The 25902-nt window shown below is 46.1% G+C and overlaps 1 protein-coding gene across 11 annotated transcripts in view; it reads left to right on the top strand.

The window, feature by feature from the left end:
* PKNOX2 (PBX/knotted 1 homeobox 2) overlaps nucleotides 1-25902 on the top strand; it is a 603376-nt gene that overhangs the window by 544509 nt on the left and 32965 nt on the right. For 9 of the 11 annotated variants that reach the window (XM_068238894.1, XM_068238887.1, XM_068238884.1 and 6 more), the window contains 2 exons: nucleotides 12341-12438; nucleotides 22998-23042. In XM_068238894.1, coding sequence (XP_068094995.1) covers nucleotides 12341-12438; nucleotides 22998-23042 — 143 coding nt within the window. The remainder of the gene's footprint in view (nucleotides 1-12340; nucleotides 12439-22997; nucleotides 23043-25902) is intronic. The other 2 variants (XM_068238895.1, XM_068238893.1) reach the window with 1 other exon arrangement.

Here is a 25902-nt window from a genome sequence, read left to right as displayed (position 1 = left end):
ACAGGCAAAAGTTTTCCACAATTATGCACATTTTTTGAAAACTCTGAAAAAAGGGGGAATCTATAAAGGTGGCCACACACCATCCCCAAAAAATTAATCAAAAGCTTATTTGTTTTAATCAAAAAACCAGATCGAATTTCCAGGGGTTTTTTTTTTTGTTTTTTTTTAAGACATGTTGGAAAATTCTGAGCAATTTCATGAAGAATTGTATGGTGTGTGATGGATTCTGAAATTGTATTCACCCAGAAAAAATTTTATGTAGCAATTCATTACAGTTTTCTCTTGATATTTCTAACAAACCAATTTTTTCAGAGTGTACGATCTTATCCCGAAGTTGTGGCAGTCTTGAAAATACATGTGTGGTACCTCGAAGATTCTGATCAAAAAGCTTTCAATTTGTTTAGATAACCTATCTTCTTGAATTGCCATAGAATCAGATAATTTTATTGTATTTTGTGTGTGGCTACCTTTAGGCTTCTTTCCCACTAAGACGTTGCGTTAGATGCTACGTTAAGGTTGCATAACGTGCACCTAACGCAACGCATAGTGGGGTAGAAGCTGGACGTCAGATCGAGCCGCGTTAAGCGGCTCTTCATGCGTCCTGTGATGCGTACTCTTGGACGCATGCGGCATCACGTGGTCCCGCCGGCCAATCGCCGCACGGAGCGGCGCTCCAGGAAGTAAACACTGCACTTCACACCGTGCAGAGAATATTAATTAGCCATGTGGCTGGCCGAGAAGGAGGAGGGGAGACCTCCTCCTCCAACATTACTGAGCATGTGCAAACAGTCTAACGCGGCTTAGCCGCGTATATCGTACAGCATGCAGCACTTTGTTTTTACTTTCTGCGTTACAATGTAACGCAACGTGGGCACTGTGAACAGCCCATTGATTTTTCATTGCTGTGTGTTGGGCTGCGTTACAGGCTGCACTAACGTGCACCTGTAACGTCTAAGAGTGGGTCCACACTAGACCCGGTTGCAGGACGGACACTGCAGTCCGGATCAGGGGAAGTACCCACCGTACTGCAAACTGATGAAAGTGCATCAGTTTTTCATCAGTTTCCGTTCAGTTTTTCTCTGACAGAAAACGTCTCCATCATTAGGAAGGAGTGGGAGGATTTTTTGGGGCCAATCATAAAGCTCAGGCTATCCGTTTTCACATCCGTTTTTTGCCTGTGGAGCTGAAGATGCGTTTTCTCATTGCTTTCACTACACCCTGCGTGTATCCGTGGTCCTGATCCGTTGCGTGAAAATGCAGCAGATCCGGACCTTCCGTTCAGGTTTTGAAAACGGGTCCCCGCAAACGCAGACGGATCCGTTTTTTACTTGGGTGAGGCTGGCTGCTATTTTCAACATTAGTATCCGGGACTCCGTTTTTCATCAGGTTTGAAAAACGCAGCCACGGATACGTTTCCGGACCTAGTGTGGACTGGCTCTAACTGTGAAAGCAGCCTTAATCCTCCATCTTGTCTTTTGCAATTGTGATTTTTATGTGTGCAGCCCTAGGAATTACTGTGCAGAATAGATGAAAACGTTACGTAAATTTTCTTACCCGAGATCTGAAAAACCTTTCAGATCGTCATCTTCCTAAACGTGGCCACACACAATACAATTTTTTTTTCCATATATTTTCAATCCGAGAAATGCAGTCAATCTTTCTGATTGACCAATACATCACACACCTGCTCAATGTTTCAATTATGAACAAAAATATTGAAAACTATATATCAAGAAATTGGGTCTATAAATCAAGAAATACAATCTATCCTACTCCATTCAACCTTATGAAAAATTTTACAAAAAGTTCCACCAACACAATTAAGTTTTATTGGAGAAAAATACTAATTAAAAAAAAAAAAGCTTTCAATTTTTCTGTACAACCGGTTTTAGCGTAAAATCAGATCTTTGTGTGTGTGTGTGTGTGTGTGTGTGTGGGCACCTTTAGGGCTTGATTCACAAAAGAGTGCTAACTGTTAGCACGGGCGTTTTTGCGTGAATTTTCGCGCTAAACGATAATGTTTTTGCGCGCAAACGCGAATTTTCACGTGAACTCGATATCGTTTTCGCGCAAAAATTCGCATTTGCGCACGAAAACGTTATCGTTTCGTGCAAAAATTTGCAATCGCGCGCAATGCGAAAATTCGTGCGAAAACGGCTAACAGTTAGCACTCTTTTGTGAATCAAGCTCTTAGACTGTAAAAACTTCAAACCGACATTTTTACCTTTTAAATACAAAATAAGACCATGGGACTCCAGAAAAATCCTGTATAGGCTTATAGATACAATGGTCTGTCTCATTGGTTTTTTTTCACCCCCGGGTCACTTCAGGTTATGAAGCAAGTTTACGCCATTGTGAAATTGCAAACATACAGTAAATGTGAGAGAGGATCTGACTGCCTGACAGTAATGATGGACAATGGGATGCAAATAATTTCATGTTGATGCAGCATTATGCAAATTTTATATGCAGATTTATGCAGCTTGAAAATGAGCCAATCAAATCCTGCTGAAGTACAGTTTGATTGGACTATTTTCAAGCTGCATAAATTTGCATACAAAATGTGCATAGTCTTGCATCAACTCAAAATTATTTGGATCTCATTCACCATCTCTACCTGTCCGCACAATAACCTTGACCTTGTCTTCCTAAGAACAAATTATGCTGTAATGTGCAACTGGATAAACTAGAAATGGATGTACAGTATTTAGTGCAGTGATCTGCATGCGGGAGTCTGCTGACAGCCACAGTCATGATTTATAAAGGCAAATGCATTGTGGGACTTGTAGTTCCTTAATGCCTCATCTAGACGGAGCGATCCGGCGGCTCGATTAGCCGCCGAATCGCCTCTTCTGCATCCCCGCTCGTGTCGGATTCGATACCCGCTCGTCCCCGCCGGCGCAGCTTATCTTCCGCTCAATTCCCCGCTATTGCCCGCTCGCGGGGAACGAGCGGGGAATCGGCCGCGGCGAGATCAGACCTGTCGGATCTTATTAATCGATTGATAAAAGTAATCGGCACGTGTAGACTAGGCTTAACAGCTGGAGAACCAAGTTTGCAGATCACTGATTTAGTGTATGGCAGAAATTCTGAACAGACCTGCAATGACGCCTCTCTCCTCCTAACCTTGCTGCCATAGAGCAAACCACTGTGCCACTCATCAATGAAGTGCAGAGAATATACATCTAAAGGAGTACTGTAGGAGGATAAGGGGAAAAAGAATTGAAGTTACCTTGGGCTTCACTTCCGGAATTTGCGACTACAAAGTCTCAAAACCACTACGTCTGCGTGGCCGCCTTCCTCGCTTCTGCTGACGTCACTGGGAGCGTACTGCACAGGTGCATGCCATACTGCGCAGTATGCTCCCGGTGACATCAGCGGAGCGAGGGCGTGGCCGCGCAGACGCAGTGGTTTTGCGACTTTAAAGTGAACCGGCGTGCATGCTGCAGATTCTCGGATCGTTCCACACGCAATGGAAACTCTTCCATTGCCGTGCATTGGGTTCAGGACCCCCGTGGTGAGTGAGGCCAGGCCTGTCTGTGACTGAGTGAGGCCGGGCCTGTCTGTGACTGAGTGAGGCCAGGCCTGTCTGTGACTGAAGCATGGCTAGGCCTGTCTGTGAGTGCGTGAGGCCGGGCCTGTCTGTGAGACGTTCCTGGGCCCTCATGAAGGAGCCTCAGAGCCTTGTGAGTGAGCGAGGCCTGGGCCTGTCTGTGACTGAGTGAGGCCGGGCCTGTCTGTGACTGAGTGAGGCCAGGCCTGTCTGTGACTGAGTGAGGCCGGGCCTGTCTGTGACTGAGTGAGGCCGGGCCTGTCTGTGACTGAGTGAGGCCAGGCCTGTCTGTGACTGAGTGAGGCCAGGCCTGTCTGTGACTGAGTGAGGCCAGGCCTGTCTGTGACTGAGTGAGGCCAGGCCTGTCTGTGACTGAGTGAGGCCAGGCCTGTCTGTGACTGAGTGAGGCCGAGCCTGTCTGTGAGTGAGTGAGACCTGGCCTGTCTGTGAGTGAAGCATGGCTAGGCCTGTCTGTGAGTGAGTGAGGCCGGTCTGTGAGTGAGTGAGGCCGGGCCTGTCTGTGAGTGAAGCATGGCTAGCCCCTCATGAGTGAAGCAGCCTCAGAGCCTTGTGAGTGAGGCTGTTTTGGGCCCCTGTGAGGAACCTCTCTTCCTCAGCTCTGGTTTCTGCTCTGTGCACCCTTTAAGCTGCGCCTGGCGCTGTGAGTAATGGTGTCAGCTTCACATAATGTTTTCCCTTCTTATTGTAGCGCCGCTCCCAGAGGAAAGGATGCCGCCTGTGAATAAAGCTACAAATCTCTGCTGATGCCCTTGTATTATTATTCATGAGAGAGAGAGAGGGCCGCTCTCCTCAGGGGATGGTTTAACCCCTCGAAGCCCGCTGTCTGTTTACATAATGGCTGCTTATGAAGCCATAACCTCTCCCTGTTCTGCAGGATCGTTCCTGCTATTCATCCCCTCTGCATATTCTCCTGGCGGTTCAGCTTTATGCACAGGAGAGATTGCTTGGCTGTGAAAGATGTAAAGTCAGTAGAGTACAGTGCGGCAGATAACACGGGACGTCCCCGGGGTGCGGTGATACAGTGCCTCTCATTATGTCCTGCATAATTCACCTAACAATGGAATAACTCTCACCAGCCTGGCAGCACGAGCTGCTGGGAATCCTCACAGCAGCAGCTCCCTTCCTGCAGAGGCGGAGTGACGACCGAGAGATGGTCAATGCCAATAACTCTGGCTTACAGGCACATTTAATTCAATTGCATAGCACCCAACTGTCCCACTTTTGGAGGGACAGTCCCTCTTTGGCAGTCCTGTTCCTCTTTCCTCCTCATTTGTCCCTCTTTCTATGTAAATATATATATTTATCTACTAAAAAATGTGTTTGACTCTAAACTTTATTCCCATCCTTTAAATTGATATATAACTAATTTTAAAATGTTCCTATGAAGGAAAATTAACCAAGATAGAAAGGACCAGTGTGGTTTGAATTATAAAACAACATATTTTTCTTATGTAATCTTTATGCAATGCGTGACTAGGGGTGTGACAGAGGCGTGGTCATGGGTTGTGGCAGGGGCGTGGTTTAAGCGTCCCTCTTTCTCACCTCCAAAAGTTGGGAGCTATGCAATTGGCATTGAAGTGGACCTGAACTCTTACACAGGACAGAAGGAAAACAGAGAAATGCACCCTGTATGTATTTATAGAGTTTAGCCCGTCTAATCCCCCCTCATCTGTGACTAATCACCAGTGTAATTTGATGTCTCAGCTGTGCCAGCTGACTGCCTCAGCAAATCATCTAATTGGTAAACACAAGTTGTTAATCCTATGTCTGCTTCCATGAAAGCAGGAAGTAGACATACTGCAGATTTATTGCAGGATTTATATCAGCTGTAACAAAGAAATGTTTTTCTTTATAGATTATTATACTGTTGCTTATCTTTTAAAGGAGAGGAAGTTCTGAGTTCAGGTCCGCTTTAAAGGACACCTGAAGTGAGAGAGATATGGAGGCTACCATATTTATTTCCTTTTAAGCAATAACAGTTGCCTGGCAGCCCTGCTGATCCTCTGCCTCTAAGGGCTCGTTTCCACTAGTGCGGCGCGCGTCTCTTAGACGCACGCCGGCACTGAGCGGGTGGGCGGGATCGCAGGCGAATCCCATGAGCCGTAATGGGATTCGCAGCCTCCAGCGCGAATTCTGCGGGGGGTTCCGGCCGAATCGCTCCCGCAAGCGATTCGGCCGCGGCGCCGTTATGCCCTATGGCAGAGTTTCCCCGTGCGATTCATGTGCAGGGAAACTGCGGAATCGCGGCGGAAACCGCGATAGTGGAAATGGGCCCTAATACTTTTAGCCATAGCCCCTGAACAAGCATGCAGCAGATCAGGTGTTTCTGACATTTTTGTCAGCTCTGACAAGATTAGCTGCATGCTTGTTTCTGGTATGATTCAGGCACTACTGCAGCCAAATAGACCAACAGGGCTGCCAGGCAACTGGTATTGGTTAAAAGGAAATAAATATGGCAGCCTCCGTAATACCTCTCACTTCAGTTGTCCTTTAAAGGGAACCTTAACTGAGAGTGATATGGATGTTTCCTGTTAAACAATACCAGTTGCCTGGCAGTCCAGCTGATCTCAGTGACTGCAATAGTGGCTGAATCACACCCTGAAACAAGCATGCAGCTAATCCAGTCTGACTTTAGTCAGAGCACCTGATCTGCTTGTTCAGGGGCTGTGGCTAAAAGTATTAGAGACACAGGATCAGCAGGCGATTCAGGCAACTGGTATTTTTTTTTAAAGTTTAGGTTCCCTTTAAGCTTAGAATCAGACCAGTCAAATGTGTTTTGTGTTGATTGGCCAAAGTCTAATCTGCATAGAATTTGCATGAACTCTGCATACTAACTGGAGTGGAGAAACATATCAGAGACCAAAGCTAGTGGGAGAGCAGCCTCAGAAGCTGCAGGTGCAGGGGTGTGGGAGTCCCCATTACTTATCCTACCATTAATATCCGCTGCCTCTCCATAGAAGATGTTGTTGAGCCCACATTTAGGCCTAGTGGACACCGGAGCGTTTCCGCTGCAGTTTGCGATCTGCTTGCGGGTGCGGATCCGCTAGGGTAATGTATTTCAATGGGCTGGTGCATACCAGAGCGGGAGGCGTTTTGCAGAAACGCATACTCCCGGGCTGCTGCAGATTTTGGATTGCGGATGCGTTTCTGCCTCAATGTTAAGTATAGGAAAAACGCAAACCGCTCTGAAAAACGGCACTTCAGAGCGGTTTGCCAGGCGGTTTTTGTTACAGTAGCTGTTCAGTAACAGCTTTACTGTAACAATACATGAAATCTACTACACCAAAAACGCTTCACAAAACCGCAAAATGCTAGCTGAAACGCTACAGAAAAAGAAGAAAAAGCATTTCAAAATCTGCTAGCATTTTGCGGATCTGCTAGTGTTTTTTGGTGTGCACCAGGCCTTAGGCCTGAAACACACCAGAGGAGTTTTTCTGAGCGTTTTGAGTTTTTAAATCTGCTGCTAATGTTACCTTATGTGTCTGTGCACACTGGAGCAATGAGGTTTTGTAAAAAACCCCATAGCATTACATTGGGAAGAGCTTTTAGAGGTTTCAAAACCTCTTCCCAATGTAATGCTATGGGGTTTTTTACAAAACCTCATCGCTCCAGTGTGCACAGACACAAAGGATAACCTTAGCAGCAGATTTAAAAACTCAAAACGCTCAGAAAAACTCCTCTGGTGTGTTTCAGGCCTTAGGGCTGGTGCACACCGAGCGGCTTTTTCCGCGTTTTCAGATCCGCTTGCGGCTGCGGATCTGCTTGGTCAATGTATCTCAATGGGGTGGTGCACACCAGAGCGGCAGGCGTTTTGCAGAAACGAAAAATGCCTGGGTGAGGCATTTTTTGGATTTCGGATGCGTTTCTGCCTCAATGTTAAGTATAGGAAAAACGCAAACCGCTCTGAAAAACGGCACTTCAGAGCGGTTTTGCAGGCGTTTTTGTTACAGAAGCTGTTCAGTAACAGCTTTACTGTAACAATATATGAAATCTACTATACTGAAAACCGCAGCAGCAATCCGCAAAACGCTAGCAAAACGCCTCATAAAAATAAAAAAAAGCGTTTAAAAATCTGCTAGCATTTTGCGGATCTGCTAGCGGGTTTTGGTGTGCACCAGCCCTTATAGGTGGGGGAGACACTTGTTACTTGTGGGAGGGGTCATATATCATCAGACCTCGAGCCACACCCTCAACACTCCTCCAGCCATATCCTGATCAGACATGCAGTTACACCTCCACTATCCATCCAACCACACCCCCAACACACCTACACATTCACCAGACCTCCAGCCATGCCTCCACGTCACATCCAGCTACACCCCTACCACCTCCAGCCACACCTTCCACCACATGTCCAGCTTTATCCCTAACACCTCCAGCCATACCTTAATAAGACCTCCAATTACGCCGGCCTACCCCACATATTTTGCTGCACCCCTACTACCTCTAGCCACACCTTTTACCAGACCTCCAGTCATGTCTTCACCACACATCTAGCCACACCCCCAACACACCTCCAGCCACGCCTCTACCTCACATCCAGCCAAACCCCCAAGACACCTCTATCATCCCACATCCACTACACTGCCAACTCAAAGCCACACCCTCATCAGGCTTCCACCACACATCCAGTTACACCCCAACACACCTCCAGCCATGCCTTTATGCTTCCACCACACATCCTGCTACACCCCCAAACATATCTCCAGCCACACCTTCACCAGACCTCCAGTCATGCCTCCAACTTATATCCAGCCACGCCCCAACACACCTCCAGCCACACTTCCATCAGATCCCCTTCATGTCTTCACCACACATCCAGCCACACCCTCACCAGGCCTCCACCACACATCCAGTTACACCCCAACACACCTCCATCAGATCTCTAGTCATGTCTTCACCACACATCCTCCCACACCCCTAACATACCTCCAGCCACACCTCCATCAGATCGCTAGTCATGTCTTCACCACACATCCTGCCACACCCCTAACACACCTCCAGCCACACCTTCATCAGATCTCTAGTCATGTCTTCACCACACATCCTGCCACACCCCAACACACCTCCAGCATCACCTTCATCAGATCTCTACTCATCTCTTCACCACACATCCTGCCACACCCCAACACACTCCAGCCACACCTTCATCAGATCTCTAGTCATGTCTTCACCACACATCCTGCCACACCCCAGCACACCTCCAGCCACACCTTCATCAGATCTCTACTCCTCTCTTCACCACACATCCTGCCACACCCCAACACACCTCCCGCCACACCTTCATCAGATCTCTAGTCATGTCTTCACCACACATTCTGCCACACCCCAACACACCTCCAGCCACACCTCCATCAGCCATCTAGTTTATTCCTATCAATAACATTTTAACATCATGCCTGCTTGTAGCAATAGCCAATGAGGTGCTCAGAATTCTGAGTAGTTGCAACTTTCAAGTTAATTTTATGCAAATGTATGCAGCTTGGAAATGTACCTTGGAAATGTACCATACAAATACAGAATTTGACTGGTCCATTTCGAAGCTGCATAAAATGAAAGCAGCATTAGCAGCATCTCACAACCCATCCCTTTTTATTCGTAGATATATAGTACACATTTCAGATATTTACAAGTTTCTTTCATTGGGTTTTAGTAGCGTAAGACAAAGTGAGATATGTTTGGCGCTGCAAGCAGGATGTAATGTAAACACTACCTGAATCTGAGCATAAACTCCCCCGGCCGGCTAAGCCTCTGCACGCCATTGTTACTGGCGCTTGGATCTTATTAAATAAAGGCCACTTCTTTGTTGTACGCTAAACAAGAACGTGATTGTTTGTTGAGATTCTTTTTGTCATGAATACATTTGTTTTTGCTTGCAAGCCTGCTGAGAAAATAGAGGTCTTACAGCACTTGTCCTATTATCATAATCCTCTTCTCCACTTGTGCGTCTGAAGCTGACGCGGGCAATTACAGAACACATCCCGCCGTATGTGTGATAATAGCTCCCCCAGTGGGATACACAAGAATTGGTTGACATGGAGGTGTACCAAATACCCAACTGGCAATGGGGCGAGCATTTTTCTGCAGGTGATACAGCTCAGGGATAAAAAGGTTGATGCACAACGGCTCCGTAACTGAAGATGAGGAGAAGGTGATTCTTGTGGTTAAATAGTCATCAGTTTATTCTTGCATAATCATTTCTTTCTCGACAAGATGTAGAACAACATTCAGGTTTGACAAGTAGAATATCCAGTAACAGCAAAAACGTCCTAACGTGTTTCATGGTGGGAAATCACTTCCTCAGAGGCACAAGGAATAAAATCAGTTGTAGAGTATGGAGTATGACCAATTCTGTGATACCATATGGAAAAGGAATCCCCACCGAGTGCGTGCTCTAGAATGGAGAAAGACGCCAATACTCACTGTGTTGGCTCCTATGAACACTAGTTTGTGAACTTTTTGGGTTATAATATATATATATAGGGGGTGGAGCATATCCTTGTTTTATCTGGGTTTATGTGTCAGGGTGACTTGTGATACTGAGAGGTAAACAAGCCATTAATTAATATGTTGATTTCAAATGGACTAAACCAATGTGTGAGGTGTGTCAAACCATTTGGTATTATTTAATGTAATGTCTCCACCTATAAGTAATATATATTCTGTAAATATTCTGTAAATAAGTATTTATTCTATGGTATGGAAATGAATACTTTACTATGCTGTACAAGAGAATTAATGTTTGCCAGACCATTCGATCAGCAACCATCAATGTCTGTCTGTCCTCTATGCTGCTAAAAAAAATGGAGACTATGAAAGACTTTCTGTACCCTGGGTGATTAACCAAATATTCTGATCCAACACTATGATAGTAACAATTTCTAAAGGTGGCCACACACGATACAATAAAATGATCCGATTTTATGGCAATTAGATAAAAACGATTGGATCTCCCAAAAAAAAAAATCTAAAGCTTTTTTTTCGACTGAAAAATCCGATCGGATTTCCCGTTTTCTTAGATTTTTATCGATCCGGAATGCCAGATATTTATCTTCAATCTTTCTAAAGATTGTATGGTGTGTGTTAGATTGTCAATTTATTAATATACACAACCTAGCAATTTTGTCAGAGTTTCCAATAATTTTTATCATAATTGGGAAAAAATTAACATAGGGGTGTGTGTGGTACATTGGTCATATTTTTCAAATGTTAAAACCAGTCAGAAAAATTGATTGCAATTCTTAAATTGAACAGATATTTAAAAAATTGTATGGTGTGCGGCCACCTTAACAGCGGGCACTGGAGGGCTTCAGACACTTCCTGTCTCAATGACGTAGCGAGTAATGAGGACAAAGGTTTATGCTGTTTTCTTATTGCCCCAAAACTTTAATTCTATTTATATACATTTTAACTTATTTAGCGCTCACTTCCTGTGTCAAAAATAGGAAGTGCATGGAAGTTTATTAACTGCTTGCTGACCACGTCATGCCGATGGGTGTGACCACGGCGGCAGCCCGAGGACCGCCTAACGCCGATCGGTGGAGGAGATCGCGCGCGGGCATCTCCTGTTGGTAGGCGGAGCGGCGCCTTCCGTCTCCAAGCGGCGATCCCCGATCTGCAGCAGTGCTGTACTGGGGACAGCCGTGTGACATGGCTATCCCCCTGGGACACTAGAGAGCGATCGGCTCTCATAGGCAGAAGCCTATGACAGCTTATCACCTGGCTGGCTGGGGGAGAGGGAGGGATTTGTAAAAAAGAAATAAATAGTAAAAAATAATTTAAAAAAACAAACACTAGGGGAGCGATCAGACCCCACCAACAGAGCTCTCTTGTGTGCTGAGTTTTGCGGCCCTGCAGCAAGGCCTTACAGCTGCAGTGGCCTATTTTGTGAAGATTGGCCTGATCTTTAGAAGGGCTTAAGCCTGATGAGGTTAAAAAAATATGCTTCTGCACATGCGTGACGCAACCCGGCTGAGAAAATAGACTTAAATGACTTCCGGTCTGCCACACATCGCCGCTCAATTTCCTGACAACGCACGGATGCTCTTATGGCAGATACTCCACTTCCATCGCATCACATCCATTGTGAAAGGCCCCATAGGCTTTCATTGCCCTAGCATCACCTTGCGGTAAAAAAGGGGTGACGCACCTTTTTTCTGGAACCAGAAGTTAGGGCTTCCCCGACTTGAATTTGGGCCAATCAATCGAGCGGGCTGAAGATTTGGATCTGTCTGATTCCCATTTGCCTCCAATTTGCATTAAATTTAGAGTTATATACATCTCGCTCTATTAGTGCATCGTGAAATAAAGACAAGTCATTAAAAAAAAATGAAATCAAACTGACAATATGGTTATGAGAGCCTATTCACACTGGGGCGATTTGCAAGCGTTTACAGATGATCGCCAGCGATCGCTAACGCTTTTAAAAGCGCTAGTGTAATTCAAAGTATATCTCACTGCATAAACGCAAAGGCGGAGCATGCATTGATTATTCGCGATTTTAGCGCAATTGTAATTGCAATGTTAAAAAGAACACGAATCGCAATCACTCAAAAATCACGAAATGTCCATTAAAAAAATCGCACATAAATCCCCATTGCAAAAGGCTAGCGATTTTGCTAGCATTTTGCAGTCCCCAGTGTGAACGGGCCCTAAAGGTTAGAGGTTTAGTACATCTGGCTCTGGTCATTATGGCCCTTGTGACAGAGCGATGCTTCGGCCGTTTCACCCGTAGTCATTTGACGTTCTCTCTCTTGTGTCTTATAGGTGGTGCACTTTACCAGCCCGTTGCCATGGTAACATCCCAGGGACAGGTAGTAACTCAAGCTATCCCCCAGGGAGCGCTCCAGATCCAGAATGCACAGGTGAGCGATGATGAATAGCTGAGAGTCTGGCAGGGAGAGGGGGGGGGGGGTGTTATTGGAATGGGTCTGCTGTGTCTTTATACGCCCCGCTCAGCTTTCCATATCCTGTGTGATGAGAGCCGTCAATAGCTGCTCACAACCCAAATAAATAGCTCTGTACTGAGGCCGTATCTGTGCTGTAGAGCTGGCTGCTCAGGTGTTCATAAGAGGATTATTTACAAGCTTTTCCCAGCTGCTCTTCAATAAAGCATGAGCAGTCCCAGAGCTGGATCATCCACAAGGCAATTCTAGGCAGCTGCCTAGGGCCTGGAGAGAGTCTAGGGGCCCGGTGGATATTAGTCTCCACTAAAACATACAAAAATAAGCCAGGTAACCATCAGCCGTGGGCAAAAACTGTTATCTTGCCCAGGGCCCCATTTTATCTTAATCCATTCAGACCTGTTGCTTTAGCAGCAGTGATGTGTAAACAGTGTCAGGCCTGGGTACCTGGGACCACCAGGAAGAAGGATGGTGAGAGTCCACCTAAAATATCACACTACATGTCACGGTGCCCATTTGGCAACCAAGGAAAGGCACCCCTTAAACTTATGAATAGGAAGTCTGTACTAGCGTTGCGTCTGTAAATTATGTATGTATTATTAGCTAGTGAAGAAAGACAGCGAGGGCACTTCTCCTTTAAGAGCCCTTTATTGCAGGATGGGTTGGTACAGGTACAGCGGGGGTGAGGGGAAGCCTGACAGCTGCTTTTGTAACCTTGTCACTGCTTTCTTATCGTTTACTGCCTCTGAGGAAGCGAAACAGCTGTCAGGCTTTCCCTCACCCCTGCTGTACCTGTACCAACCCATACTGCTATAAAGGGCTCTTATGGCCCATACACACCAGCTACAAATGTAGCTGGTGGCTAGCGCATGGGAGCGTATGGGCAACAGTTCGGCGACAGCTCGTCGCCAGGTCCCTCCGCATACACACTGCGGAAGAGGGACGAGTGATGCGACGGAAGCTGTCGCCGACGTTCCTCCCCCCGCCGGAAGCTCCCTGTATCGGGTATGAGGTTGCTGTCGCTAGTCCGCATACACACGTGGACTAGCGACAGTTGCGGCGGCAACTGTCACCGGGCGATTGACCGCGCCAATCGCCTGGCGGCAGCAGCGACGCCCCATACTCACGGGCGACTTGTCGCCGCAACACGCGCGTGCCACGTGGTTGCGGCGACAGTTGTAGCCCGTTAGTATGGGCCATTTAAGGAGCGATTCCCTCGCTGTCTTTCTTCACTAGCTGAGTATTCTACCTTTGACCCCCCCCCCCCCCCCCCCCCCAGCAGATGCTACAGGCCTCCCCAGCTGCATTTTGGTGTTGTTAACACAGTCTATTTGCACATATATAGCCACTGTAGCTTGCTATACTATTCAAGCCACTATTGTTATGTTAATCAGTAATGCCTGCTTAGGTTTTAAAATTACCATTTGTCCCTGTCTTAATGGAACTAGCAGTTCATAAAGCACAGCGTGATAAGGGTGCCCCCTTTAAGCAGCCTTCACCCCAGGCATCTGCCTGGTGTGCCTATGCCCAGAAATGGCCCTGCTTGTATTGCTTTTCTGATTCTCTTGTAAAAGCGTCCTTAGGGTGAGTTCACACTCAGCGATTTGATCGCGATTTTGCGGGCAAATTCTTGCGATTCGGTGCAATTTGCGCTTGTGGTTCCCGTCTAATAGAACGAGAATCACTGTGCGATCGCTGCTGTGTGAATGTATCTATAGGGATACATTGTAGCAGCGCTTTGCTGATTGCTGGCGATCAGCAAATCGTTGAAGAATCTCCCCAATGTGAAGCAGTCCTGAGGGCTCGTTTCCGCTATAGCGAATTCGCATGCGGGCACTGCATGCGGGCACTGCATGCGGATTCGCATAGTCAATGTAAGTGGATGAGGCTGTTTCCACTTGTGCGGCGGCGGGAGCGTTTTTCGGTGCGGCAGAAATCTGCACGGCAGAGCCGTCAGATTTCGCGTGCGGGAGGAATGCGGGCGAATCGCCGCTAATGCATGTAATAGGGAAATCGCATGCGGCTTTGTCATGCGGATTTCCCCGCGATTTCGCGTGCGATTTCGCATGGCTTGCTATGGAGCTTTACTCAGGCAGTGACATGGTTAAATTCGCCTGGCTCCTTGCCATGCAAAATCGCACGCGAAATCGCGGCTAAATCCGCATGCGGAAACGCAGCCGCATGCGATTTCTTCTGCGGTGGAATCCAGGCGATTCCGCACCGCAACAGTGGAAACGAGCCCTTACTGTTCACAGTAACCGATCAGCTTGTAATGTAGGACGAGAAAAGAGCAAACAGATTGGTCGCTGCGGACAATCATTACGCATTCAGGCTGGATCTTGTTTATCGAGGAGAATGAAGTTAGATCCTCCGATACTGCTCAATAGGGATGGTGAACAGGATGCAAATAATTTTAGTTATCAAGCGGTCGCTTGATTCCAGACTACAAATCCAATCACTGGCTTCTCATCGAACATCCCTTCTGCTCATCGCCAATAGAGGCTGTCATGTTATTTTTTTAGTGCAATCTGTACAGCTGGGACACACTAGAAATCACAAAACGCAATCACAATCATGAATCCCTTTTTTAAGCAACTTTAGCAGCGTTTTCTGGAGTGATTTCTAGTTATTTTAAGCACTTTTGAATTTAACGGTAGCGATTTGTGCAGCAATTGCATTATTTTTGTGGTTCTAGGTAGTAAAATAACTGCAAAATCATTTATGTACAGCGATTAAAAAGCAATTTTGTAGCGATCCTGTACTTTTTATTGAAGCGCAGTCACTCCAAAAATGCTGCAGGACCCACGACTGTGATTTGGGGAAATCAGTCTCTCCTGTGGCCTCACCCCAATAACCTATCATTAGCCTAGCGCTGTTGTAATCGCCAGGCGATCCCAAAGAGTAGCTATAACAGCCCCTGTGGATCTCGGCACGAAGGCCAGGGACCCACAACAGATCGCTGTTGCAATCGCCCAGCATTTTTTCTAATGATTTGTAAAACGATCTCAGTGGTTTTTGTAGCAATTTTATTTTAGTGCTAGCGATCGCAACAGCGATTAGCGATTTCAATTTTATTTTTTGGAGTGGTTCGGGTAACAAAATTGTGTACAGCAATTGCAAAGCGATTTTGCAGCGATCCTGTACTTTAACCACTTATGAAATCTGAGACGGATTATCTACGTCCTGCAAGACTTTAGTTCCTGCTCAAGGACGTAGATAATTGTCTATTGCAGCAGATGGCCACTACTCACTTCCACGTTTGCTCCCGCCCGGGGACTCGGCACCGCCTGTTAGAGGGGAGATGAATGAATGGGAATGCAGTATTGAAGTGGTTAACATTGATTTGCGATCGCTAGCGAAATCCTGCTATCCTGGCCATATTGCAGTCGCTCCAGTGGAGGCTCATCGCCACCCACTTTCACTGGCATAGCAATCGTCGGCGATTCAAAAATCGCTGCTGAGAGCGCTCTAGTGGGTCAATGGTGATCGTAACGGCAGTCCACAATTGGATCTGTCATGACTGTCATTTAAAGCAACCAATTATTGCACGCAGTTGCCCATCGTTGAACATTGTTTAACACAATTTTGTTAAACAATGTTGCCTTAAAGGGATACTGTAGGGGGGTCAGGGGAAAATGAGTTGAACTTACCCGGGGCTTCTAACGGTCCCCCGCAGACATCCTGTGTTGGCGCAGCCACTCACCGATGCTCCGGCCCCGCCTCCGGTTCACTTCTGGAATTTCAGACTTTAAAGTCTGAAAACCACTGCGCCTGCGTTGCCGTGTCCTCGATCCAGCTGATGTCATCAAGAGCGCACAGCGCAGGCCCAGTATGGTCTGTGTCTGCGCAGTACACTCCTGGTGACATCAGCGGGAGCGAGGACACGGGCGTGCAGGCGCAGTGGTTTTCTGACTTTAAAGTCAGAAATTCCAGAAGTGAACTGGAGGCGGGGCCGGAGCATCGGTGAGTGGCTGCGCCAACACAGGATGTCTGCGGGGGACCATTAGAAGCCCCGGGTAAGTTCAGCTCATTTTCCCCCGACCCCCCTTCAGTATCCCTTTAAAGTGAACCCTAGGTGACATTTATATGGAGGCTGCCATATATACCAGTTGCCTGGCTACCCAGCTGATTCTCTGCCTCTAATACCTTTAGCCATGGCCCCTGAACAAGCATGCAGCAGATCAGGTGTTTCTGAAATTATTGTCAGATCTGACAAGATTAGCTACTGCAGCCAGATAGACCCGCAGGGCTGCCAGACAACTGGTATTGTTCAACAGGAAATAAATATGGCAGCCTCTATATCCCTCTCACCTCGGGTTCCCTTTAAGGTCATACAGCAGGCGTTCGGCGCTATCAGGGAAGCAGCGTTCTCTATTCCTCATAAAGCAATGCTCAGAAATGAGCAGTCGTCTGTATTGCGCCTGTATTCGGCTGCTCAGCACACCTGACACGCATTGTCTGACAGCGTGCGATGGTGATGAGAGAGCTGGCGGTCCGCAGAGACCCCCCGGGGTAAAGCGCCAGCCGCTGGCCACGTCTCAGGGGCCGCGCCCGGACGCTCCGTCTGATTTGCAGCTGCACGCCTGGCGTTTGGGGCTGCTCTTTCCAGGAGGAACATGCTTTCCGAATTGGCGGCCTGCGTTTCACCCCTGCTGGAAATTGAATGATGGATGAAAGGCCATAAAAATGTCTGCAATGTCGGCTTTGTTTATGTCCATAACCGCGCTTGATGGGCTGCTGAAATCCATTCATAAATGAAACTGCCGGACTGCAGAGCGGCACTCCGGAGACCAAACTTTTCTGACAAATAAATCACATTTTCATCAGAAACTTTCCATTGTCCTCCGGGGAGGCTGAGATGAGGTGTAGCCCCTGTGAGAAGCAGCAGACGCAAGGCAGAGAACACAGGCCCGGGCACATTACAGGCAGGCCGCAGGATTCCACCAGCAATATGCCTTATACAGTAACACGGCCATATCTGCTGCTGCTGCTGCTGGAAAAGCCTTTAAGGGGAACCTGAGGTGAGAGGTATACGGAGGCTGACATGTTTATTTCCTTTTAAGCAATACCAGTTACCTGGCAGCCCTGCTGATCCCCTGCCTCTAATACTTTTAGCCATAGACCCTGAACAAGCATGCAGCAGATCAGGTGTTTCTGATATTATTGTCAGATCTGACAAGATTAGCTGCATGCTTGTTTCTGGTGTGATTCAAACACTACTGCAGCCAAATAGATCAGCAGTGCTGCCAGGCAACTTCTATTGTTTAAATCCATTGTTTACTCCATATTCTTCTCACTTCGGTTGTCCTTTAAAGGGAACCTGAGGTGAAAAGGATATGGAGGCCAACATGTTTATTTCCTTTTAAACAATGCGCATTGCCTGGCTGTCCTGCTGATCCTCTGCCTCTAATACTTTAAAGGATACCTGAGATGAGAATAAGGGCTGGCCCGGTTGCTGAGCTTTTGCTTGGCAGCGCGTTCAAATGTTCAGATGATAGCTTTTGAAGGCTTTTGGGAAGCCTTTTAGTATGGTCGGGCAGAGGCGAGAGAGGCTCCAGCCTCAGGGCGCAGTGTAGGAGGGGGTGCACAACTCACTCAGCTATCATTCCCCTATTGTGTTTGAAGCAAAGAGAAATAAGAAAAAGGGGATACATGGCAGTTACTGCAAGCCAGATAACTAGAGATGAAGGTGTTGGGGGCCCTGGCCTGGGGCGCTTCTTACTAATAGCAATCAGTGTGTGACGGCTGGGGTGGGGTGGGGGGGGGGGGGGTGGAGGGGCGCACTTTGTTGCCTTGGGTGCTGGAGGACCTTGTCTTGGCTCTGCCTTCTAGACTAGTGGTTTGGGTCCCTACACTGAACACAGTGAATCCTGCGCAGAAGACTTGGGCGCACAGTGAGTAACATCGGCGCCGTCAGAAGACAGAGCTGAAGTTACTTATAAAACACAATAATTCGGCCTCTAGCAATTGCTGGAAGCCAAATGATTTCATTCCCCACTATCCATGGCGGCCTGGAGGGGGAATAGTATTTAACACGGCCGGGACTTGTGCAGCAGCAGGATCAGCCATATACCGGCTGTACCCTGCGCCCAAGTCTCCCGCGCCGATTCCTCTCGTACCCCTCTACACTGGTTTCCCGGCATTTACCGACTATGAAAGCAACATGTTGCTTTCGAAACGAGATGCAACTCCGGGATCTGCCACCAGACTTTTTATGAAAGCCTGCAAAAGCTTGTTTGGAATACTCCTATCCACTTGAATGGAACGGCGGTAGATCCCAAAAAATGTTGCATTTAAAATGTTGCTGTAAATGCCATGAAAACGTCCGTGCGAACCAGCCCTAAAAAAAGTGTTATACATACCTGGGGATTCCTGCAGCCTCCTTTAGGCTGATTGGTCCCTCGCCACCCTCCTCTGCTGCTTGGATCTTCTGCTAGGTGGCCCGGTAATTTTACAAGTCGGTACAGTCCAGCCACCCTCGCTCCCCCGTCAGGTGTACATGCTCACCCAAAAACAGTGTTTACATAAATCAACCTAATGCACCACACCCATCAAGGACAACCCCCTCTAGTCCTATGAGGGTTAACCCATTATTGTCCAATAGGGAAAAAAAGTTCATAATCCATATATATGGAAAAAAAAGTCAAAACATGGGACTGTTTTTGGGGGAGCATGTACACCTGATGAAAGGGGATACACCGAAACATGTTGTGTATTTGCTAAAGTTTAGATAAACGCAAGTTGAAAAGCCTGTTGTGTGCCTTCTCCCTTGTTTATTGGTTTATGAGATTAGCAGCCCGCCTACCGGAGGAGGACAGCGAGGGACTCATCCTGAAGGAGGCTGGAGGAAGCCCCAGGTATGTATAAAACCTCTTTTTATTCCTCATCTCGGGTTTACTTTAAGCCATAGACCCTGAACAAGCATGCAGATCAGATGTCTATGACAAATCTGACAAGATTAGCTGCATGCTTGTTTCAGGGCTGTGATTTAGACCCTACTGACCAGAAAGATCAGCAGGACGGCCAGGAAACTGGTATTGTTTAAAAGGAAGGCAACTTCTGTAGTTTTCTCACTTCAGTTTTCCCTTTAAGTGAGGCATCGTGGAGATGAGATTCTCAAAAGAGATGGCCCCAACCAGCATGTGTACAAGGCTTTACAGAGGAACTATAGTGATACGCAGTACCATAAAATTGCTTACTTTTTTTTACAATATTCATTTATAGATATAAATTTATCACAGGTGGCGACCTCTTTAGTCCTGCCAGGTGATCTCTGTGGAATGTTTGTTTAGTAAGGGATCAGAAGTCTATGCAAAAGATGCCTGGTCTCCCAGAATGCTCTGGGGGGAAGAATTCCACACAGCTAATTAGCCTAGGCTGTGACATCACTGGGAGGGCGGGGCCACATATATGTTTCTGAGAATTCCAAAGCCAGTGAAAATAATGCCTATTCTTCTAGAATTCTCTGTGAAGAGAATTCCGCACGTTAAAATAGCCTAAGCTAAGCATCACTGGGAGGGCGGAGCTACATACCAATATACAGCAATATTAAAAAAATATATAGTGTTTCTGATACTGAAACCAGGAAATTTACCGTAAAAGTGGGTATCCTGAATAATTTACTGCATTCTATTATATGTCACTACAGGGCCTCTTTACTGCATTCTATTATATGTCACCACAGGGCCTCTTTACTGCATCCTGTTATATGTCACTACAGGGCCTCTTTACTGCATTCTGCTATATGTCACTACAGGGCCTCTTTACTGTATCTGCTATATGTCACTACAGGGCCTCTTTATTGCATTCTGCTATATGTCACTACAGGGCCTCTTTACTGTATCTGCTATATGTCATTACAGGGCCTCTTTACTGCATTCTGCTATATGTCACTACAGGGCCTCTTTACTGCATTCTGCTATATGTCACTACAGGGCCTCTTTACTGCATTCTGCTATATGTCACTACAGGGCCTCTTTACTGCATTCTGCTATATGTCACTACAGGGCCTCTTTACTGCATTCTGCTATATGTCACTACAGGGCCTCTTTACTGCATTCTGCTATATGTCACTACAGGGCCTCTTTACTGCATTCTATTATATGTCACTACAGGGCCTCTTTACTGCATTCTGCTATATGTCACTACAGGGCCTTTTTCCTGCATTCTGCTGTATGTCACTGCAGGGCCTCTTTACTGTATCTGCTATATGTCATTACAGGGCCTCTTTACTGCATTCTACTATATGTCACTACAGGACCTCTTTACTGCATTCTGCTATATGTCACTACAGGCCCTCTTTACTGCATTCTGCTATATGTCACTACAGGGCCTCTTTACTGCATTCTGCTATATGTCACTACAGGGCCTCTTTACTGCATTCTGCTATATGTCACTACAGGGCCTCTTTACTGCATTCTGCTATATGTCACTACAGGGCCTCATTACTGCATTCTGCTATATGTCACTACAGGGCCTTTTTCCTGCATTCTGCTATATGTCACTACAGGGCCTCATTACTGCATTCTGCTATATGTCACTACAGGACCTCTTTACTGCATTCTGCTATATGTCACTACAGGCCCTCTTTACTGCATTCTGCTATATGTCACTACAGGGCCTCTTTACTGCATTCTGCTATATGTCACTACAGGGCCTCTTTACTGCATTCTGCTATATGTCACTACAGGGCCTCTTTACTGCATTCTATTATATGTCACTACAGGACCTCTTTACTGCATTCTGCTATATGTCACTACAGGCCCTCTTTACTGCATTCTGCTATATGTCACTACAGGGCCTCTTTACTGCATTCTGCTATATGTCACTACAGGGCCTCTTTACTGCATTCTATTATATGTCACTACAGGGCCCGTTTCCACTAAAAGCGAATTCCTATCTTGATTTTTCGCAACCAATGCATATGAATGTAGTTTCCATTGAATACGGGCGAGCCATTTGGGTGCGATACGAGGGGGGGGGGGGGTAATATGGATTGCACGCTGCAGATTTCTGTCCACCTTCGTGTGCCCGGCCGCCTGCGGATCCAGAAGATGAGAATTGAATGGCTTACATGTCTGCAGACAGATCATGCTCTCTCTTAGCTGTCACAGGAAGTGAGGCCTAGCGAGCTCCAATGCCTGCGCCGCTCTCCTGCCCCCCCCCCCCCCCTCCTTGTAAGAACGGCAATTCTGATGGGCTTTTAATTTCCTGGCTCCGTCATAGGTTATAGATTGCGAGGATCCTGCTCACATGCGCAGCTATCACACTCCGCCATTCATATTTGCAATGTATATTTTAATTTTCACCTTTCCACTGATTCTGTTTGCTAAGCTGCCAGAAATTAAATACAAGAATTTAATTAATGATATCCAATTACAGGCAGACTTAAGTAGCTAGATAGATGCCCCAGAGCGGACGAGCCATGTGCATCTGCCGCGGCGTCTTCTTTCCTCGCCACGACAACCGACTTAACGTTTACAACACATTAAGGTGTTTTTATCACTCCGTTTATTCAATATCGTCATTTAATGTGTTCTCTGCTGAATAAAATCCACCTTTATGGAAAGCGCGGCTCTGAAACCTGCCGAGCAGCGAACGGCGGACGAAAACGCGCGGAAGGGGTTATGGGCGGTGACAGCGTACCGGGCCGTCAAACCGCAGCCCGTGACTTTCAGAACTATCATTCGACTGAATGCTCCAAATCTGTTTTCTATAAAGTCCTTCTGTGCAGAGAAGCATAAGCAGTTCACATTTCAAGTGTCGATTGTGCGCTCCTCCCTCCTGTGACCCCTCTCCACCCCTTTACACTCCTCCCTCCTGTGACCTCTCCCCACCCCTTTACACTCCACCCTCCTGTGACCCCTCCCCACCCCTTTACACTCCTCCCTCCTGTGACCCCTCCCCCCACCCCCACCCCCCTGTTCAACCAGTAACAGAATGACCCTTCCCAATCAACCATCCATTATTTGATCATCAAGGAAGGCCTTGTTTTTTAAAGCGCACCTGAACCCATAACTTCCCCTCTGCTCTAAAACATAAGCTACAGCATAATAACCTTAAAAAAAAACATTTCTTTGTTATAGCTGATACAAATCCTGCAGTAAATCTGCAGTGTGTATACTTCCTGCTTTCATGGAAGCAGACAAAGGGTTAATATCCTGTGTTTACAAATTATCTGCTCTGTCGTGGCAGAGGAGATTCCTGAGCTGACACAGCTGAGAGATCAAATTACAGTGGTGATTATTCACAGATGAGGGGGAATTAGACAGACAGGCTAAACTCTCTAAATACACACAGGGTGCATTGTTCTCTGTTTTCCTTCTGTCCGTTGCAAGAGTTCAGGTCCATTTATACCAGTATTCATTTGATTCAGTGTTCAGTTGGCTTTATCCAAAAATGTAGGCTAACAATTAATTTAAAGCTAGCTATAATAATGTAATACAAGGTGGAGTAAATACAATGAATGTTCATATTAATATGCATAACCGTGTCCATTAACAGTACAATATTTTCCTCAGATGCGATCATTCAATCAGATTTGCCGGATCGTAAGCAATCATGAGGTAATTATCGATTATTCCTATAAAAGGGTCAATTAGGGCATTTTCTATCTTCAGATACAACCAAAAAATCAAACATTCCGATCGTCAAAATTGTGTTCCAATTGACCATAGAATCGATTCATGTCAATTGCATTTCACATACTGCATGGTTTCCTGTACAATTCGATTGTAAAAATCTGATAATGTTGGCATCTGAGGAAAAATGCAAGAATGGAGTAGGGCTGGTTCAGCCGGACGTCTGCGTGGCGTCGCGTTTGGGGGTGTTGCGGCGGCTGCGCGGTCAGGCTTTCAGTAGCCGTCGCGTTTGGATGCGGTCACGTTTTTCTTCCCCTAGGGGGACATTAGCCGTCGCGGTTGGCCGCCCCCTGGAAGCTACATGTCGCTTCCAGGGGCAGCTCGAACGCTAGCGAAAATCAAGACCCGAACACCGCGATCGTATAAACGCGCGCAAAAGCTCGGTGTAAACGCTTCCATTCACTTGAATGGGAGCGTTTACCGCGACGTTCCGAACGCTTGCGGTAAACGCTCCACAAGCGTCCGTCTGAACCAGCCTAAGATAGCCTGTGTGTTAAAACGTTATATCTGACAAATTTCAATAAAAACACTATAGAATGTCACACATATAAACAGAAGGTATTCGCAGTACAGAGAAGTAGATTAGAAAATGCAGCATTGTGCAGCAAGTTTTCCAACAATATGAGACGAAAATACTTCCTCAAGTGAACACCTGAAGAAGTAATTTTGGTGCCCAAAAAAAGGCTACAGTGATTAAAGTTAGATTTCATAATTACCGGTAAATATCAAATTAAATATAAGAACGCCCCCAGTGAGGTGTGAAGGTTGTAGTAAGTTTTACTTCCTGCTTTGTGCAAACTTCTGGACCAGTGACTAACAGAGAGGGCAGCTGTAGCTACAAACCATATACTGTTGCCATGGTTCCCAGCTCATGACAACTGAAGTGAGAAAAATATGGAGACTGCCATATTTATTTCCTTTTAAACAATACTAGTTGCCTGGCAGCCCTGCTGATCTATTTGGCTGCAGTAGTGTCTGAACCACACCAGAAACAAGCATGCAGCTAATCTTGTCAAATCTGACAATATTCTCAAACACCTGATCTGCTGCATGCATGTTCAGGGTCTATGGCTAAAACATTAGAAGCAGAGGATCAGCAGGACAGCCAGGCAACAGGTATTGCTTAAAAGGAAATAAATATGGCAGCCTCCATATACCTCTTGCTACAGTTGTCCTTTATAAAACACATAACAGCTGCAGGTTGAAGCAGAAAAATATTTACGGGCATTCAGCTACTAAATGACTTTGATAGTGATGACATACAATATACATATATACAGTATTTGTACTAAAGTGGAGGAGCCCTTTAAGTAGACATTATTTCACAGTTTTGTCTTCTCTAGAAAATCATTGATGGCTGGAGACTAAAACGTAAAAGTAATTTAATTTTTAATAATAGGAAATTGCATTATTACGTGTGCATCAGTGTATTGTAGTCAGTAAAGAACAGCGCATTGCTAAAGAGAATTATTAGCTGAACAAGCTAGGATGAACAACAACACAAGAACTAGAAGAGATCCTGATATACAGTACAATGTAGGTAATGTAATGGTGACATAAGCAAACTATAATGCAGAATACCACAATATTATGTGATTTTGTAGCCAAAAAAAAAGCTATTGTTTACATACAGCAGCCAGGAATTTGTACATGAACATTATCCCCAAACCCACCTGCAGCGTATGATGTGTACCAGTGTAACGTTCATCGAATACTGCAGAGGTTTAGAAATGTTCCTGCACATTCTCCTGTTCTGCCCTGCCTGGTGGAACAGCGTCTCGAGTGGACACAGGACAAAGAGAAACATAGACTATGTGCAGGGAATATATGGATCTTCTATGATAATAGGCTATGTGTAGATCAGCCACAACATTACACCCATTGACAGGTGAACTGAATGACATATGATTATCTCAGTACAGCAGCACCTGACAAGCGGTCAGATATATTAGGCAGTCTTTAAGTCAGCCCAGGGATTGAACCCACAACCTTGTGCATGGGGAGCAGAAGCAGTGCCTCTACACTATCTCAACCTGATATATTAGGCAGCAAGTGAACAGGCAGAAGACGAGCGCATCCAAAATAAGTGAACAGACAGTTCTTCAAGGTGATGTGTTGGTACCTGGAAAAAAATGGGCATGTGTAAAGCCTGGTACACACATGCAATCTTGATTGACCAATGACTGACCAATTTTACCACCTCCATGTTCCATAAGCACCAACAGATTTTAAGTGCTATGAGTAGATGTGTAGATACGATCTCAAACTACATGGAGGTGGTAAAACTAGTCAGCTGTTGGCCAATCAAGTCAGAGCATCTCCAAACATAACCGGTCTTGTGTGGTGTGACCCAATATGCAGTGGTTACCTTCCAAAAAACTGGCCCAAGGAAAGACAACCAAGGAAAGGATCATGGGAAGTGTTTGAATAAACCCAGATTATGCCGTACACAGCAGTTCAACACCATTAGGAGCAGAGAGAGCCACGGGTAGAGATGATCAGTGAGATGCAAATATTTCCAAGTTCATGCAGGATTATGTAAATATTGTGCAAATATATGCAGCCTGAAAATGCACCAATCAAGTCCCACCCAGGTTTAAACTGATATGTACATTTTTATGCAAATATATGCAGCTTGAAAATGGACCAATCAGTTTAAACCTGGGTGGGACTTGATTGGTCCATTTTCAAGCTGCATATATTGGCATAACAATTTACATAATTTTGCATGAACTCACAAATGTTTGCATCTCATTGATCATCCCTAGTCACTGGGTTGCTCCCT

The sequence above is a fragment of the Hyperolius riggenbachi genome, chromosome 6 (assembly GCF_040937935.1).
Source record: "Hyperolius riggenbachi isolate aHypRig1 chromosome 6, aHypRig1.pri, whole genome shotgun sequence".
Lineage (NCBI taxonomy): Eukaryota > Metazoa > Chordata > Amphibia > Anura > Hyperoliidae > Hyperolius > Hyperolius riggenbachi.
The sequence above is the reverse complement of the archived record's forward strand: the minus strand, read 5'-3'. Positions and strand labels throughout refer to the sequence as shown.